General features: G+C 38.4%; 1 protein-coding gene across 8 annotated transcripts in view; it reads right to left on the bottom strand.

Annotated features, from left to right (window-relative positions):
* The window catches only part of LOC128214540 (patched domain-containing protein 3-like), a 47,738-nt gene that overhangs the window by 8,379 nt on the left and 20,679 nt on the right, over nt 1-18,680 (bottom strand). For 7 of the 8 annotated variants that reach the window (XM_052921050.1, XM_052921049.1, XM_052921055.1 and 4 more), the window contains exons 5-13: nt 15,077-15,150; nt 14,274-14,393; nt 11,670-11,793; nt 10,624-10,724; nt 7,001-7,121; nt 4,795-4,918; nt 2,714-2,886; nt 1,862-2,113; nt 1,423-1,600 (exon numbers count right to left, since the gene is read on the bottom strand). In XM_052921050.1, the coding sequence (XP_052777010.1) occupies nt 1,423-1,600; nt 1,862-2,113; nt 2,714-2,886; nt 4,795-4,918; nt 7,001-7,121; nt 10,624-10,724; nt 11,670-11,793; nt 14,274-14,393; nt 15,077-15,150 (1,267 nt within the window). Of the gene's footprint in view, nt 1-1,422; nt 1,601-1,861; nt 2,114-2,713; nt 2,887-4,794; nt 4,919-7,000; nt 7,122-8,585; nt 8,707-10,623; nt 10,725-11,669; nt 11,794-14,273; nt 14,394-15,076; nt 15,151-18,680 lie in introns of all 8 variants that reach the window. The other variant, XM_052921053.1, reaches the window with a different exon arrangement.

Here is an 18,680-nt window from a genome sequence, read left to right as displayed (position 1 = left end):
GATTCCATTCAGTCTATTGGTCAGCTAAATATACAGACCAATCAAAACATTTAGTTTTTAATCTTAATTTTAAGTTCAAACTAAGTTTCTTATTAAAAACGTCCCCAGTTGGGTAATTATTTAAATTTCTCATTTCTTTCGAAAATACTAGCAGGAGGGACATGCATACGTCTCCTGCGATAAAACTAGCAGGAAGGACATGCATACGCCTCCTGCGATTAATCTAGCAGGACGGACATGCATGCGTCTCCTGCGATAAAACTAGCAGGAAGGACATGCATACGTCTCCTGTGATAAAACTAGCAGGAAGGACATGCATACGTCTCCTGTGATAAAACTAGCAGGAAGGACATGCATACGCCTCCTGCGATTAATCTAGCAGGACGGACATGCATGCGTCTCCTGCGATAAAACTAGCAGGAAGGACATGCATACGCCTCCTGCGATTAATCTAGCAGGACGGACATGCATGCGTCTCCTGCGATAAAACTAGCAGGAAGGACATGTATACGCCTCCTGCGATTAATCTAGCAGGAAGGACATGCATACGTCTCCTGCGATAAAACTAGCAGGAAGGACATGCATACGCCTCCTGCGATTAATCTAGCAGGAAGGACATGCATACGTCTCCTGCGATAAAACTAGCAGGAAGGACATGCATACGTCTCCTGCGATAAAACTAGCAGGAAGGACATGCATACGTCTCCTGCGATAAAACTAGCAGGAAGGACATGCATACGTCTCCTGTGATAAAACTAGCAGGAAGGACATGCATACGCCTCCTGCGATAAAACTAGCAGGAAGGACATGCATGCGTCTCCTGCGATAAAACTAGCAGGAAGGACATGCATACGTCTCCTGCGATAAAACTAGCAGGAAGGACATGCATACGTCTCCTGTGATAAAACTAGCAGGAAGGACATACATATACGCCTCCTGTGATAAAACTAGCAGGAAGGACATACATATACGCCTCCTGCGATAAAACTAGCAGGAAGGACATGAATACGTCTCCTGTGATAAAACTAGCAGGAAGGACATACATATACGCCTCCTGTGATAAAACTAGCAGGAAGGACATGCATACGTCTCCTGTGATAAAACTAGCAGGAAGGACATACATATACGCCTCCTGTGATAAAACTAGCAGGAAGGACATGAATACGTCTCCTGTGATAAAACTAGCAGGAAGGACATACATATACGCCTCCTGTGATAAAACTAGCAGAAAGGACATGCATACGTCTCCTGTGATAAAACTAGCAGGAAGGACATACATATACGCCTCCTGTGATAAAACTAGCAGGAAGGACATGCATACGTCTCCTGTGATAAAACTAGCAGGAAGGACATACATATACGCCTCCTGCGATAAAACTAGCAGGAAGGACATGCATACGTCTCCTGCGACAGTACACTTACCGCAGTACATTTGAACGAAAGCACCGTCATCGGGAAAGAACTTTCTATCGGCTTTCACGTATCTTTGAGAGTATGAGTCCGAGGGGAGATACATACTGGGGTCAAAGTCATGCTTCAGTTGGATGAAACTCCAAATGTTCAAAGCGGACAGACCAATGGCTACGGCAATTACAAACACCTGAATAAAAAGGGTGAAGACATTTATCAACTGTGTACCATTCCGACTCTCAACAAGCATACCAGCATGGCTTGATACGGTTTGCAACCATTTAATTCGAAACTGGGGCTTACGGGATATGAATAAGAAGATACAATACCAACAACATTAAATCATCTGTTGGTTTTTGATGATGATGATGTTGATGAGGAGGGGGAGGAGGGTATAATAAGTATGATATAAATAATATTGTTAATAAAAAAATATTTTACTTGTGTTTACCTTCATAGGCTTTTTTGTCAATAGTGGTCCCCAGAATCGCCTCATGAACTCATGCTGTAAGCTATAGTTGTAATGTTTCCATTCTTTGTAGTCTGGTGGATGCTTATAGCAGATGATACACGCGTTTCGTCTCGAGTCAATCCTGCGCTCGTCTAAGGTGACACAGGCGACGAAATATGTGGTTTGTAAAATATAAAGGGCAAACACTCCTATAGCAGCGTACAAGCAAAACGTACTGAGTGATGGTATCACCTGAAAGGACAAAATTAATCATAGGGTATTAAATGTTATTTGAAAATGTTTTCGGGTTGTTTGGTGCACCGTTGCCATTCATTTTTCAGTATTTGGGTCGATTGGTGCAATAGTTTTTATCGTCTGTCTCAATTTTTCCAATAACAGTTTATTATTATGGTGCACTGAAAAAAAACCATAAATAATAAAATTGTTAAATATCATATTTTGTTCCTTTTGTATCCTGATAAGATGTTGTAACACTGAATGATTTAGTACTTTACGTACTGTGTACAGTCGAACCCCGATTGCTCGAAATTGGAGGGGTCGGAGTAAATACCTCGAGCCTTGGAAAATCCGAGCCAAGCGAGAATGATTCCGAACTTCGAGGGATCGGAGTAAATACCTCGAGCCTTGGAAAATCCGAGCCAAGCGAGAATGATAACGTACAGTTTAAAGAAATCGATCCTTAACATTAAGTTCGATCAAACCAGAAATTCGAGCCAAGCGATTTCGATCAAACGGGGTTCGAGAGGATTACCATAAATAAGAACGTGACATTTTAGGTCTTCATTATCTATCAGGTTACTCAAACTAAATCAGCTTATTAAAAAATCTTACAGTCGATCCCCCGATGGCGAAGGCGACAATGTCGGTAACGGAGGTGACGGTAATGGAGACTCCCGCGTGTTTCAGCATCAACCCGACTCGCTCCTCCACCGGAAGTGAGCGTTCCTGTGGAGACAGCTGCCGTAGTGACTCCATTATCACGAACATGTCATCCACACCTATACCTGGAAAGTCGACAAAACTGTTACTGTAACGAGAAGCTTGATGTGTTTTTTTTCTTGGCGACAGGAGTCTGGTTTCGCGAACGTAATACAATAAATATAATGACACATTTGTATAGGGGCGGAAAAAAGTATTATAAATAAATAATAAGCATTATATTACTTTTGGCAAAGAATTCATTAGGTTATTATTAAATAAGATTGTAACATAGACAGATTTTATTGATTGCTAGTTTTGAAAAAAAAAATATTTTACACTTTCTTACCTTTAGCAACATGAAGGGATGTATCTTATGTATGGGTCCGAACATGACTTCTTACCTAGCAACATGGAGGGAAGTATCTGATTTATGGGTCCGAACATGATTTCTTACCTAGCAACATGGAGGGAAGTATCTGATTTATGGGTCCGAACATGATTTCTTACCTAGCAACATCAAGGGAAGTATCTGATTTATGGGTCCGAACATGACTTCTTACCTAGCAACATGGAGGGAAGTATCTGATTTATGGGTCCGAACATGACTTCTTACCTAGCAACATGAAGGGGAGTATCTGATGTATGGGTCCGAACATGATTTCTTACCTAGCATCATCAAGGGAAGTATCTGATTTATGGGTCCGAACATGATTTCTTACCTAGCAATATGAAGGGATGTATCTTATGTATGGGTCCGAACATGATTTCTAACCTAGCAGCATGAATGAAAGTATCTTATGTATGGGTCCGAACATGATTTCTAACCTAGCAGCATGAATGAAAGTATCTGATGTATGGGTCCGAACATGGTTTCTTACCTAGCAGCATGAATGGATGTATCTTATGTATGGGTCCGAACATGATTTCTTACCTAGCAGCATGAATGAAAGTATCTGATGTATGGGTCCGAACATGGTTTCTTACCTAGCAGCATGAATGGAAGTATCTGATGTATGGGTCCGAACATGGTTTCTTACCTAGCAGCATGAATGGAAGGATCTGATGTATGGGTCCGAACATGGTTTCTTACCTAGCAACATGAATGGAAGGATCTGATGTATGGGTCCCAACATGGTTTCTTACCTAGCAGCATGAATGGAAGCATCTGATGTATGGGTCCGAACATGGTTTCTTACCTAGCAACATGAAGGGAATGATCTGATGTATGGGTCCGAACATGGTTTCTTACCTAGCAACATGAAGGGAATGATCTGGTGTATGGGTCCGAACATGATTTCTTACCTAGCAGCATGAAGGGAAGGATCTGATGTATGGGTCCGAACATGGTTTCTTACCTAGCAGCATGAATGGACGGATCTGATGTATGGGTCAGAACATGATTTCTTACCTAGCAACATGAATGGAAGTATCTGATGTATGGGTCCGAACATGGTTTCTTACCTAGCAACATGAATGGAAGTATCTGATGTATGGGTCCGAACATGGTTTCTTACCTAGAACCATGAAGGGAAGGATCTGATGTATGGGTCCGAACATGGTTTCTTACCTAGCAACATGAATGGAAGTATCTGATGTATGGGTCCGAACATGGTTTCTTACCTAGCAACATGAATGGAAGGATCTGATGTATGGGTCCGAACATGGTTTCTTACCTAGAACCATGAATGGAAGGATCTGATGTATGGGTCCGAACATGGTTTCTTACCTAGCAACATGAATGGAAGGATCTGATGTATGGGTCCGAACATGGTTTCTTACCTAGCAACATGAATGGAAGTATCTGATGTATGGGTCCGAACATGGTTTCTTACCTAGCAACATGAATGGAAGTATCTGATGTATGGGTCCGAACATGGTTTCTTACCTAGCAGCATGAATGGAAGGATCTGATGTATGGGTCCGAACATGATTTCTTACCTAGCAGCATGAATGAAAGGATCTGATGTATGGGTCCGAACATGGTTTCTTACCTAGCAGCATGAATGGAAGGATCTGATGTATGGGTCCGAACATGATGCCAGTTGCAAACCCGATCCCATATGTGAAGATGATGGCCAATCCAATACTAAGGAGACCGGAGAACGCCAACCATATCTGTGAATCAAAGACTTTGTGAATTCTACCATTGTTATGTAAGGGTAGATACAAGATTGTTTGGTATATTTTACGAGGATTGTACCGCAATGTCTTTTATTTTGCTCTGTTCGGAACTCCTCGGCCATTTTTATCGAAAACAACATCGGATGTATATGGACGGTTAACATAGCCAGAAAACTGTACTGTTTAAGTCCGCTGCAAGAAGATCGCGTAGTAATTTAATATAGCAGTTAAACTTAATGAATTCAGTCTTTGGAAATCCTAATTATGTTTGAAATAATACAATTCACTGGCAATTAGTTTAAGCTTAGATCAGTTAAATACAAGCTAAAACACTACATTGAATTAATGATATAGATAAAAAAAATACGAACTACTTCTACTGATGTACCGGCATAAATCCGGGGTTTTTTTCCAGTAAAATGGCCGGGGAGCTCCGAATGACTTTGCTTAAGACAGAATGAAACGCAAATAACAAAAAACAAGAGCTCGTTCTCGTGCATGTGTCAACCAATGGCTTTGAATACCACTTACTTTATAAATGAAATAACAAAAAATGTTCAATCCCTTTTATAATTTAAGCATAGCATGCGTATTAAAAGAATACCTTATTTTATAGATTCGCGTGGAAATGAGAATATGTAAACACGGATAAGATATAAAGAAATTTTATGTATTTTCAAATGCTCTTGTATATAACTTTTGAAATAAAATGAACTTTACAAAGTATGGTTTACCACATTTAATTTACTGGCACTTATATTTCAACGAACTGTTTAAAAATATAAGTATGAAAATTGTGAGTAACACTGTAAAACAGCTGCTAGTGATAATTAATTACATATAACATTGCGGTTCGTATAACACACAAATCAGCATGCATATATTGTTATTTGTTAGTTTCATATGACTAACATCATACGTTTATGATTGAAAGTTTGTAAAATGCGCTATATTAAGTCTCTAAAATGCAAAACATCAAATTCAAACTTGAACATATCAAAGAAGACTACTTTACTACTACTGATAACAGTATATTTGAATATGACTAAATTATCTAAAACTTGATACAAACAAGGATCACACTAGAAGAAAAATCAAAGTTGAAAATAACAAATTATAAATAGGCGGAAACCAAAAGTAGATATATACACAGTGTTTTTTTTTATTTAAACAAAGAGGAGTTTAGGCTAACAACCACTACTCAAGTTAATGACATAAATAACTAAATGTGCTCGACCCATGTTTGGTTTTGAATTAATCAGTAATTTCACTAATATTTTAATTCGTATAAGGGTCAAAATACACCTATTCTGAAGTGAGTTTTTTCAACTTTTTATAAACACATGGCAGTGAATCAAAGCATGGTTACACTATATCAGACCATAGGCTACTTTTCATCTTTGTAATTTTTTAAGCTGAATGGTATGTTGTTTAAAGAAACTTGCTGTACATGCTTATTTGATCTACTTTTCACTGTTCACAGTTTCACCTCATTGTTTGTACTCCTACGCGAAATTGCGCAACTTTATCGCATAAATAAAGGTTACATTCAACCAATTTCATTTCTCTTAATATAAAAAACGTAACTGTTTTTTTTCTTAGGTTGATCAGTGCTGACTATACAAGTGGTTGGGGAACACTAGAAATCAGTGTAATTTTGCATGCAAATCGGGTAATTCTTCGTAGAGTAAATAGGAAATTCATTTAGTAGTCTATAACTTTAAATAAAAGCACAAATGTATTTCATAAAATTTTACGATATTACGGTCGAATTATGATAAACAAATATACAAACTAGACATATACACAAGTGGAAAGAAACAATACCAAAATGTGAGAAAATAACTTGGAAAACATTACAACAATGAGCATACAATAATACAAATGTATTCGAAAAGAACGAATGATAGAACCAATACCAAAATAAAGGTTTCTCTGCAAGTATAAAAGATGGTAACAATATAGAAACAGATGACGTCAAGCAAGACACATATACAGCAATAGGAAGAGAAAATGTAAAATCTAAAACAAAAAGCACACCAAATCCTGCACTTAGTAAAGTGCTAGATCTTGTACCTTTTGCTCGACCCAGCTGTATTTCCCGATAGAGAAGGAGAGATAGATAAAGACAAGACTAAAGCCGATGGAGAGGAGGTTCACATCACTGGATAAGGCGCCCATGGCCTCGTCATCAAAACTGAAACGGAAAACAAGGTGATCAGTGGCGTTTAAAACGAGGCTGTGGAAGCCAGAAACGATACACAGATGTAACCTTTAAAAGGGCGTGGCAGCAACAATAAGCATCAGGAAACACGTCTGCTGACCAATCTGTAAATTTAGGTTAATTGGTGTCAAACATAGTTTACCGGTATACACAAAGTGTTATTTATAGATGGGGCGTATCACGAGATCTTTACCGGAAGTCGATTATTAATACTTCACATATAACTGTAGTTTTTTTTGTAATTACTCCGAGTATAACTATCAAAATCGATACTTCCGACTTTTGGCATCAGATCTCGTGGTGCGACACGCATTCAATACGTAGAGAGTTAAAGCAAGTTAATAATATATAAGCAACGCACACGTCTGAGATGCCGGTTTTTTTTTAATGCAAAACTAGACCTACAAGGATGGTATTCAATATTGGTCTTCATTAGATATAAGAACGATGTAGCTAATCTGAATACTTGTTATTAATAACTGACCGATATTGTGAATGAAGTCAATGATGTATGATTTTAAGATTTCTATAAGTTGTATATTGAATACCACCCCATATGAATTTAGGTCTGATTTTGCTGTAAACGATTTGTATACATAGTTAGAAGGCATTTGACTAATAAGCAGCTGTCTGTATACGACTTGTTTGACGTTGATACATATTTTACGCATTAAATTGCATTCATATTTTTTTTTCAAAATGTTCAATGTTATCAATGGTGTTGCTTACTCGTATCCAAGACACATGTACTTGATATGTATCTAATTCATCACACAACATAATTTTGTAGTTGCTAAAATATCACCAAAGACAGCATTATACACATGGCAACATATTTTAATGACAAACGGTTGACAACACTGCAGTATAAAAACTTTACATAAGCCATGCAATAATCACAAGCACAAACTGTTTATTAAACCGTTTAGTATATTCGACCATGTTGGTAGAGTTGCAAATCACCTTGAGTCAGATTGCGAAAAATAAAATTATGAACCCATGCCCAGCTTTTTAATATTAGAGCACTTCTTTCACAGTTCGAAACCATCAAAAAGTAAGCGATCAAAATGCAACGTACGCCCAGCTTTTGAATATCAGAAAACATCTTTTGCAGATCGAAACCATCAAAATGCAACGTATTACCAAGATGGCCAAACAAATAATACAAATACAGTAAAACCTCGTTGGCTCGAACTCGCAGGGACCGGTGTAAATACCTCGAGTCAGGGAAAATTCGAGCCAATCGAGAACGTTTACCTTCAGTGTAAAGAAATCGGTTATTTACATCTAGTTCGAGCCAACGAGGAATTCGAGCCAAGCGAATTCGAGCCAACGGGGTTCGACTGTATTAGCGCATATATTTGAGCGTGCGATTATCAACTTTCAGCGTGCATCGTCTATTAGCAGATACGTTGTATGGCGGGCAATGAATGATACCTTGTGCTCAATATTGCTATATTTGCCCAACGTAGATGTAAGGTAGATCATAACAAATGAAAACCCTGCAGTTAACAGCCATAAGTCATGTGATGCTGCATTCGCAATTTCTTCGACAAAACTGAAAATACATACAAATGATGGTGGTTTGAGATCACCAAAGTTTTTTAAATAAACGCTGGAAAAAATCCTTTGGATGCAGGTATGGAACAGTATTATGGGTTTGATTCAAACCGTTCAGTCGTAGTATTGCATAATGCAAGACTGTCAACGCCCATAACACTGGCTTAAGTAACAGTTAGATGACATGAAGTAACATTTTGATGACTAAGAATGGGCAGAGAGAGCGAAGCATGGCTGACACATTGGCAATGCAAACTCTGAGGTAGGGAGTGTGTATCGAATGAGTTGCAGTAGGCGGACCTTTAAACACCCGTGAAAATTGGATTTCTTAATGATTAAGCCTACTACCTAATTTATCATTATCTTCAATTTCGTTGGCTGAAAATGTAGGTTGTATTCTAAACAGTTCTAGTATACTTTTCATAAAGACATGTACGGCATTGTCATCGTAAAATGATTTTATAAGGTCCGATTTGACTAACGGTCAAAGGCTGCATGCATGTCCTTTTGTGTCAGTGTTGCAGTACTTCTCTGCGGCTTATCGTTTATGTTTCTTATGCAGAGGCAATGGTTTGAGCAAAAATTACTGAAGGAAATGTATTAACCAGATATTGTTGGTCTATGCAGCCACGTATAATAAACGCCTGGTATCAGTTTAAGATGATTCATAATCAGCCGATTATAATATATCTTCCACCAGAAAAATACAAACCACACCGATCATGCAGAGACCATGTTACCACACAGAAACACATCGTCCCGACATTAATTATATACAAAAAATGTGCATGTCACCCTTCCTTCTTAGACGTATTAGTGTGAAGGCGTATTTATACAAAACCCAAACAAATGACTACATGTATATACAAATAGTAAATCAACATACCAACACTTAATAAAACAATTTAAAGCTATTATAAAGACAAAGTCAGTAGCATTAAATTAAAACATGATCCTTTTTGAAGGAAGAAAGATCAATGCTAAACAGCCTCCAGCAAGGGACACCTCAGCGCTACAAGGCAGCACACAATTCACAACTGTTACAATGAATATCCAGTGTGTGTATACCACGTGATCCAGTGTGTGTATACCACGTGATCCAGTGTGTGTATACCACGTGATCCAGTGTGTGTATACCACGTGATAAATTAACGCTTCGTCGGAAGACAATATGCTTCTTCTCGTCGGAAGACAATATGCTTCTTCTCGTCGGAAGACAATATGCTTCTTCTCGTCGGAAGACAATATGCTTCTTCGAATGAAAATTTTGCACGAAGATTACTTTACTATTTCTTCACCATTTTAAATGAAATGTATCGTAGTCTACGCCACTTATATAGCCCCGCCATGAGTTTTTTTACCTGAGGTTGAATGAGAGTTTTGTTTCCTAAAACACTTCGACAAACCTTTTCAGTAAACCGCAACCTGATGGATCACTGTCAAAACATTATGTTGGAAACCAATCTCATTAAAATCAGATCCCCAATACACGCTTCACGACGTTACGCTATGTGGATCTGAGGACTTCGCGTAAGGGGTCACCTCAGATTGACCTCTCCACTAGCCAATGAAATTGCTCGTTACGTCGAAGGCAGACACGAAGCTGACGTTTTCTCCAAACGTCATGGCCGAATTAAGCTGTGAGTATATGGCAATTTTACAAAAAATAGAAAATTGGTATTCTCAGAATGGTGTCGTTTTGATGAAACTTTCAGGGTTTCTTCCGAAACTACTTTTCTCTCTGTATACCAAATGCCATTAAAAGGACACCATTTTTTCTCAGATCGTACATAACGTAATGAAATGAAGTGAACGTCACGATATGATTTTAATGAGATTGGTTGGAAACAGGTTTCGGCGAAAATAAGGACTATAAGGACTAAACAGGACTTTTTCAAATCAAACTTGATCTTACGTTCTTGCTGTGTAGATGTAGAGACTCTCAAGATCTTCATGGCCTTGTACATTCATTAGATCAATCAATTTGTGTTCCCAGTCTGCTGCCTCCAATTCAGTCTTAAAAAGATACAATTTAATGCATATTCATATTTTATACTAGGCTGGGCTGGAATTCAATTTGCAACTTAGGTTATCGTATGGTCATACATCAATGACTTCATTCACTCTATTTGTCAGTTATTGATAACAAGTAATCCGATTAGCTACATCGCTCTTGGATCCAATTAAGACCGATATTGAATACCATACTTTGTACCAAACACGAATGTTCAATCAAATGTCAATCTGATAAATGAATATCTATGTAGTCTATGTTAGTGTGAAATAAGAATATGTATTTAATATGAGTCTGACACAAGAGTATTTTTTCAGAGTCAGTGGAATATAAATAAAATATCAGTTTGAACAAAGAATATATACTATAAATTATATATAACATAAGTGTACTCAATGGCAGTCTCACATATAAGTAAAAACAAGTAAATCTTTTAATACTTATGTGACTGTAATGATTGCAAATTGTATGTACATTCTATTAACTAATTGTTTATAATTGCATGGATATATGAGAAGGGCGAGTTAAATGAAAGCTATTCAAAAGGCCAAAAAGAAAATGTTCTTTATTTCCACCAACATCTCCAAAATTCAATAGGGTAGAAAGGTAGGCATAACTTTTTTTCTCTATTTTTTTTTTTTTGGGGGGGGGGGGGGGCGGGGCGGGCGAATCGAAATTTGATCTGTACCAAACCGACAATATCAGGGTATATATCACCATTGTAGAAAATCCAAATATAAAACGGTATTTTTTTAACATGTGCATTACAAAATGTACATTTTTTTTAGGAAATTACGAAATAAAAAATCAACACTTCTCCAAATAAGTGTAGGGTCGGGAGGAAAAAATGGGACGGTCGGGTTAGTGGAAACGAACAAAAAAATACGCCTTTCAACAACTACAAAAACAACAACTCATATACAATCATCAGCAAGAAAAATACTCACGGATTCGTTTTTCCTGAGGTACCAGAACATGGATGTTGCTCTTGCTGCGACAATGTTGCTGCTGTTGTCCCGGCTGATGTCACCCAATATCTTGTCAATGTTTAACTCGTTACGGTATAAGGGGCTGTAAGAGATAATCACGATATTAGGGGATTGTGCGAGATAGTCACGATATCATGAGACTGGGAGGCGAAATTCACGATATCATGAGACTAGGCGGGATATTCACGATATCATGAGACTGGGCGGGATATTCAGGATATCATGAGACTTGGCGAGATACTCCACGATATCATGAGACTGGGTGAGATATTCACGATATCATGAGACTAGGCGGGATATTCAGGATATCATGAGACTTGGCGAGATACTCCACGATATCATGAGACTGGGTGAGATATTTACGATATCATGAGACTAGGCGGGATATTCAGAATATCATGAGACTTGGCGAGATACTCCACGATATCATGAGACTGGGTGAGATATTCACGATATCATGAAACTGGGCGAGATATTCACGATATCATGAGACTGGTCGAGATATTCACGATATATATATCATTCAATATGCATACTTATTATCAAGTGTATGAATGGAATTACTCAGTCACTAATCAGAGACATTCTTGTAAAATTCCTGGTGGAAGTTCAATGAAAAATGCTAGGAGCGGTTTTCTACTTGGGAGGGTGTCTAAGGGTGTGTAAGACATTATTTCCCCCAGATCATATTCTTCCCACCTGGGAAAAATATAAGATCCCATTCTTCACAGCTGGGGAAAAAAAGATCTCATTTTTTTCGAACATATATGTCACAGCTCTAGGAATTTTGTGATCAAAGCCGGTTCTTTATGTACCATGAAATCACATTCCTCACCGGTCAGAACTTGCGTTATTTTTTTACAACTGAGTCACATTTTTCACAGATTGCTATTGTCAGTATTGCAAATATATTTTGTTGATATACATGTATGCGTATAAATTCTAGTTATAAAGAATCGTTGATTATGATGATGTTGTTGTCTTTTTTATTGATGTTGTTGCTGTTATTTCTCGACTTGGCTGTAGTGTAGGCGCAGTGGCTGTTGCTGTAGAGATAGTTGTTTTAATTTGTTTCTGTTCTTTTATGTTGTTAATGTACTATTGGTATTAGTGGTATAAGTAGGAATAGTATTGATTCTTGTTGGCAACGTAATAGTAGGTGTATGCGTAGTAGTGGTAGATGACATTGTGGTTGTTGTTGTAAATTGTGTTTGCATAGACAGATGTATTGGAAAAAAAGTATTTCCAACGCTTTCAACGGCTAAATTTCTGTTCCGAGCTTGCCTGATATGGTCGAACATTAACAATAATAATAATAATAAATATTATTATTATTATTATTATTATTATTATTATTATTATTATTATTATTATTATTATTTTTATTATTATTATTATCTCTTTATTTCCTCTTATTATTACATTTTTATTATCAAATTTATAAAACAGCAATGTCATCGACAAAATCTGTAAAGAATATGAATCTCTTGTTTACCACCAATATTGTTTAATCATATATATCACAGTTTAAAACTGTGAATGATAGCATCCTATTCTTTCCAGACCTGTGAAGAATATGATCTGGGAATGAGGTCATACAAGGGTGCAGTATGAAAATCGTTCCTAGAATGTCTGTTTGAGGTAGAAACCAGCTCTTTAGATTCTGTATGAAACATGTAACAGATGATTGCCACAGTAGCGATACAATCACTTTCAAAAAAGGTGATGACGTCAACGAGGATATTTTTAAGTAAAAGTGACTCGCTCATGGTTTGTAAAATGCACTTTTTAATTACGAAATAAAGTGCGCAAATCATAAGGAGTGTTAAAACAAAAATTCCAAAGGCTGGAACCCTTCAGCAAATGTTGATATTTGCTCAAATATCGTTTTTGAAGACCACAATTTCCATTAGCGTTAATAACGCGATTGAAAATAAATTACGGCTTAAACACCCGGTGGCCGTGTGGACTAGCCGACTGCGTCTTTTTTTTCTTGACTTTACCGGCGTGGGCTTGAACCCCACTAAAACCAAAATCCTTTTTCATGCTAAAACTGCATTATTTTTCTGCAATTTCGATATTATTGAGTAAAATAATGACAAAATAAGAGTTTTCAGATGCATTACCGGAAAAATAATTTTTGGTCCAAAAACCTGAGCGAGTCACTTTAAAGCTGCACTATCACAGATTCACCGTTTTGACAACTTTTTAAAAAAAAAAAATAATCTTGGAATGAGCCTTTTTTGCGTAAATATCAACTCACAGATTTAAATATTTCTGTCCGATAATTAATGTTTTATGGCTAAAAGCGTTACTAACGGTTTAAGAAAAAATGCATAAAACATCAATTTTTGAACTTAAACTTAAAAATCTGCGATCTTTTTTTCTCAGCAGTCTTATATGCCTGGTTTCCAAGCATGTTCGCATAAATTGGCGCGTTCCAAGACAAAAAAAATATAAAAAAAATGTCAAAAAGTTCAATCTGTGAGAGTGCAGCTTGAAACATAGGCGAGCTATTATATTTTTTTGAGTTTTAGTATATGTATGCATTGTCATGCTAACCTGATTATTTTTGGCTGATTAACGGCTCGTAGTATATCTCCGTCGGAAAGACTTCGTATAATTGTTTCGTTGTATGCCCACAGTTCCAGAATGCTGTTAACTCGACAGAAAGGACCCGTCCTGAAAATAAAAAATCCTCAAAATAATAATTTCTTCACATTCATTGAATGACTATAAGACCCTGGAACCATCGCTTGAAGCATTGTTTACCTTATACATAGATATGATAAGCACTTAAAAAACGTATAATAGATACATGTGTTTGAAACATGTATGAAACCAACTGAAAACTATTTATATTTTACTCTCTATTTATTTATATCAAGCAAGTTCAGTGTGTGCATAGCACGTGATAAATTACGTCATATGCAAAGTCGGAAGGCAAAATTTTGCTTAAAATAAATACTGAAAACAAAGATGACTCATCTTTTTCTTCACCATTTTTCATGAAACAAATGGCAATTTATGCCGCTCAAAGGATATAAGAGGAGTTTGATTAGGAGACTAGTTTCCTTAAACACTTCAACAAACCTTTTCCAAACTAATGTGTTGATAGTGCTCCATTGGGCGGCGGTTTTAAGAAACTAAACTCTCAATCAAACTCTAGTAAAAGACCGAAGGCGGGTCCCCGTAAGCGGCGTAGAATGCGCTATGTTTCATTCAAAATGATGAAAAAATAGTAAAGTCGTCTTTGTTTAAAGTTTTCATTCAAAGCAAAATATTCCCTTCCGAAGTAGCATTTATGGCACAATTTAACACGTGGTATACACATATTAAAGTAGGTGGTCACAAAGTTTACTCACTTGATGCAAAGCTCTTCCAATGAGCTGTTGTTAACAATATCGAAGTTTTGAGCACTTATGTAGAGGTCGTAGATCTGAAACAAATGAAAATGTATTTCAGACGGAATAAAATGCAGAATAAATAAAACGTAATGTTTATTTAACGTGCCGGTATACCATTCATCAAAGTTTCTAGTGTATCTGTTGTTAATAAGAAAAATGTCTTTATGATATCTATCATAGATATGTGACAACCATATCCATTAGGTGTTGACTAAACCATGAAGAAAGCTCGTTCATGTTCCCTTTAACGACGGCCTTGAAGGCTAATACCAGTAAGAGTCTTGCCATCAAAAACCAGTCTTTCATAATTAATATAAATCTTCTTTAGCGCAGTGAAAATACGCTGTTATCCATTATCTACTAACAGCGTTAATTGAGCGCGGTGAAAGTGCGTTCCCATTCTCTATCTACTTACAGCGTTAACTGAGCGCAGTGAAAGTGCGTTCTCATCCTCTATCTACTTACAGCGTAAATTGAGCGCGGTGAAAGTGCGTTCTCATCCTCTATCTCCTTACAGCGTTAATTGAGTGCGGTGAAAGTGCGTTCTCATCCTTTAACTACTTACAGCGTAAATTGAGCGCAGTGAAAGTGCGTTCTCATCCTCTATCTACTTGCAGCGTTAATTGAGAGCGGGGAAAGTGCGTTCTCATCCTCTATCTACTTACAGCGTTAATTGAGCGCGGTGAAAGTTCGTTCTCATCCTCTATTTACTTACAGCGTTAATTGAGAGCGGTGAAAGTGCGTTCTCATCCTCTATCTACTTACAGCGTTCGCGGTGAAAGTGCGTTCTCATCCTCTATCTACTGACAGCGTTAATTGAGCGCAGTGAAATTGCGTTATCATCCTCTATCTACTTACAGCGTTAAATGAGCGCGGTGAAAGTGCGTTCTCATCCTCTATCTACTTACAGCGTTAATTGAGCGCGGTAAAAGTGCCTTATCATCCTCTACCTACTTACAGCGTTAATTGAGCGCGGTGAAAGTGCGTTCTCATCCTCTATCTACTTACAGCGTTAATTGAGCGCGGTGAAAGTGCGTTCTCATCCTCTATCTACTTACAGCGTTAATTGAGCGCGGTGAAAGTTCGTTCTCATCCTCTATTTACTTACAGCGTTAATTGAGAGCGGTGAAAGTGCGTTCTCATCCTCTATCTACTTACAGCGTTCGCGGTGAAAGTGCGTTCTCATCCTCTATCTACTGACAGCGTTAATTGAGCGCAGTGAAATTGCGTTATCATCCTCTATCTACTTACAGCGTTAAATGAGCGCGGTGAAAGTGCGTTCTCATCCTCTATCTACTTACAGCGTTAATTGAGCGCGGTGAAAGTGCGTTCTCATCCTCTATCTACTTACAGCGTTAACTGAGCGCGGTGAAAGTGCGTTCTCATCCTCTATCTACTTACAGCGTTAATTGAGCGCGGTGAAAGTGCGTTCTCATCCTCTATCTACTTACAGCGTTAATTGAGCGCGGTGAAAGTTCGTTCTCATCCTCTATTTACTTACAGCGTTAATTGAGAGCGGTGAAAGTGCGTTCTCATCCTCTATCTACTTACAGCGTTCGCGGTGAAAGTGCGTTCTCATCCTCTATCTACTGACAGCGTTAATTGAGCGCAGTGAAATTGCGTTATCATCCTCTATCTACTTACAGCGTTAAATGAGCGCGGTGAAAGTGCGTTCTCATCCTCTATCTACTTACAGCGTTAATTGAGCGCGGTAAAAGTGCCTTATCATCCTCTACCTACTTACAGCGTTAATTGAGCGCGGTGAAAGTGCGTTCTCATCCTCTATCTACTTACAGCGTTAATTGAGCGCGGTGAAAGTGCGTTCTCATCCTCTATCTACTTACAGCGTTAATTGAGCGCGGTGAAAGTTCGTTCTCATCCTCTATTTACTTACAGCGTTAATTGAGAGCGGTGAAAGTGCGTTCTCATCCTCTATCTACTTACAGCGTTCGCGGTGAAAGTGCGTTCTCATCCTCTATCTACTGACAGCGTTAATTGAGCGCAGTGAAATTGCGTTATCATCCTCTATCTACTTACAGCGTTAAATGAGCGCGGTGAAAGTGCGTTCTCATCCTCTATCTACTTACAGCGTTAATTGAGCGCGGTGAAAGTGCGTTCTCATCCTCTACCTACTTACAGCGTTAACTGAGCGCGGTGAAAGTGCGTTCTCATCCTCTATCTACTTACAGCGTTAATTGAGCGCGGTGAAAGTGCGTTCTCATCCTCTATCTACTTACAGCGTTAATTGAGCGCGGTGAAAGTTCGTTCTCATCCTCTATTTACTTACAGCGTTAATTGAGAGCGGTGAAAGTGCGTTCTCATCCTCTATCTACTTACAGCGTTCGCGGTGAAAGTGCGTTCTCATCCTCTAACTACTTACAGCGTTCGCGGTGAAAGTGCGTTCTCATCCTCTATCTACTTACAGCGTTCGCGGTGAAAGTGCGTTCTCATCCTCTATCTACTTACAGCGTTCGCGGTGAAAGTGCGTTCTCATCCTCTATCTACTTACAGCGTTCGCAGTGAAAGTGCGTTCTCATCCCCTATCTACTTACAGCGTTCGCGGTGAAAGTGCGTTCTCATCCCCTATCTACTTACAGCGTTCGCGGTGAAAGTGCGTTCTCATCCCCTATCTACTTACAGCGTTTGCAGTGAAAGTGCGTTCTCATCCCCTATCTACTTACAGCGTTCGCGGTGAAAGTGCGTTCTCATCCTCTATCTACTTACAGCGTTAAATGAGCGCGGTGAACGTGCGTTTTCATCCCCTATCTACTTACAGCGTTCGCGGTGAAAGTGCCTTATCATCCTCTATCTACTTACAGCGTTAATTGAGCGCGGTGAAAGTGCGTTCTCATCCTCTATCTACTTACAGCGTTAATTGAGCACGGTGAACGTGCGTTTTCATCCCCTATCAACTTACAGCGTTAATTGAGCGCGGTGAAGGTGCGTTCGCATCCCCTATCTACTTACAGCGTTAACTGAGAGCGGGAAAAGTACGCTGTCAACCTCTTTATACTTACAGCATTAATTAAGCGCGGGGGAACTACGCTGTCAACCTAGATATACTTACAGCGTTAATTGAGCGCGGGGAAAGTACGCTGTCAACCTCTATATACTTACAAGGTTACTTGAGAGCGGGAAAAGTACGCTGTCAACCTCTTTATACTTACAGCATTAATTGAGCGCGGGGAAAGTACGCTGTCAACCTAGATATACTTACAGCGTTAATTGAGCGCGGGGAAAGTACGCTGTCAACCTCTATATACTTACAAGGTTACTTGAGAGCGGGAAAAGTACGCTGTCAACCTCTTTATACTTACAGCATTAATTGAGCGCGGGGAAAGTACGCTGTCAACCTAGATATACTTACAAGGTTAATTGAGCGCGGGTAAAGTACGCTGTCAACCTCTATATACTTACAGCGTTAATTAAGCGCGGGTAAAGTACGCTGTCAACCTCTATATACTTACAGCGTTAATTAAGCGCGGGTAAAGTACGCTGTCAACCTCTATATACTTACAGCGTTAATTAAGCGCGGGTAAAGTACGCTGTCAACCTCTATATA

The sequence above is a fragment of the Mya arenaria genome, chromosome 13, assembly GCF_026914265.1.
Source record: "Mya arenaria isolate MELC-2E11 chromosome 13, ASM2691426v1".
Classification (NCBI taxonomy): Eukaryota; Metazoa; Mollusca; class Bivalvia; order Myida; family Myidae; genus Mya; species Mya arenaria.
This window is presented reverse-complemented; position numbering and strand designations above follow the sequence as displayed.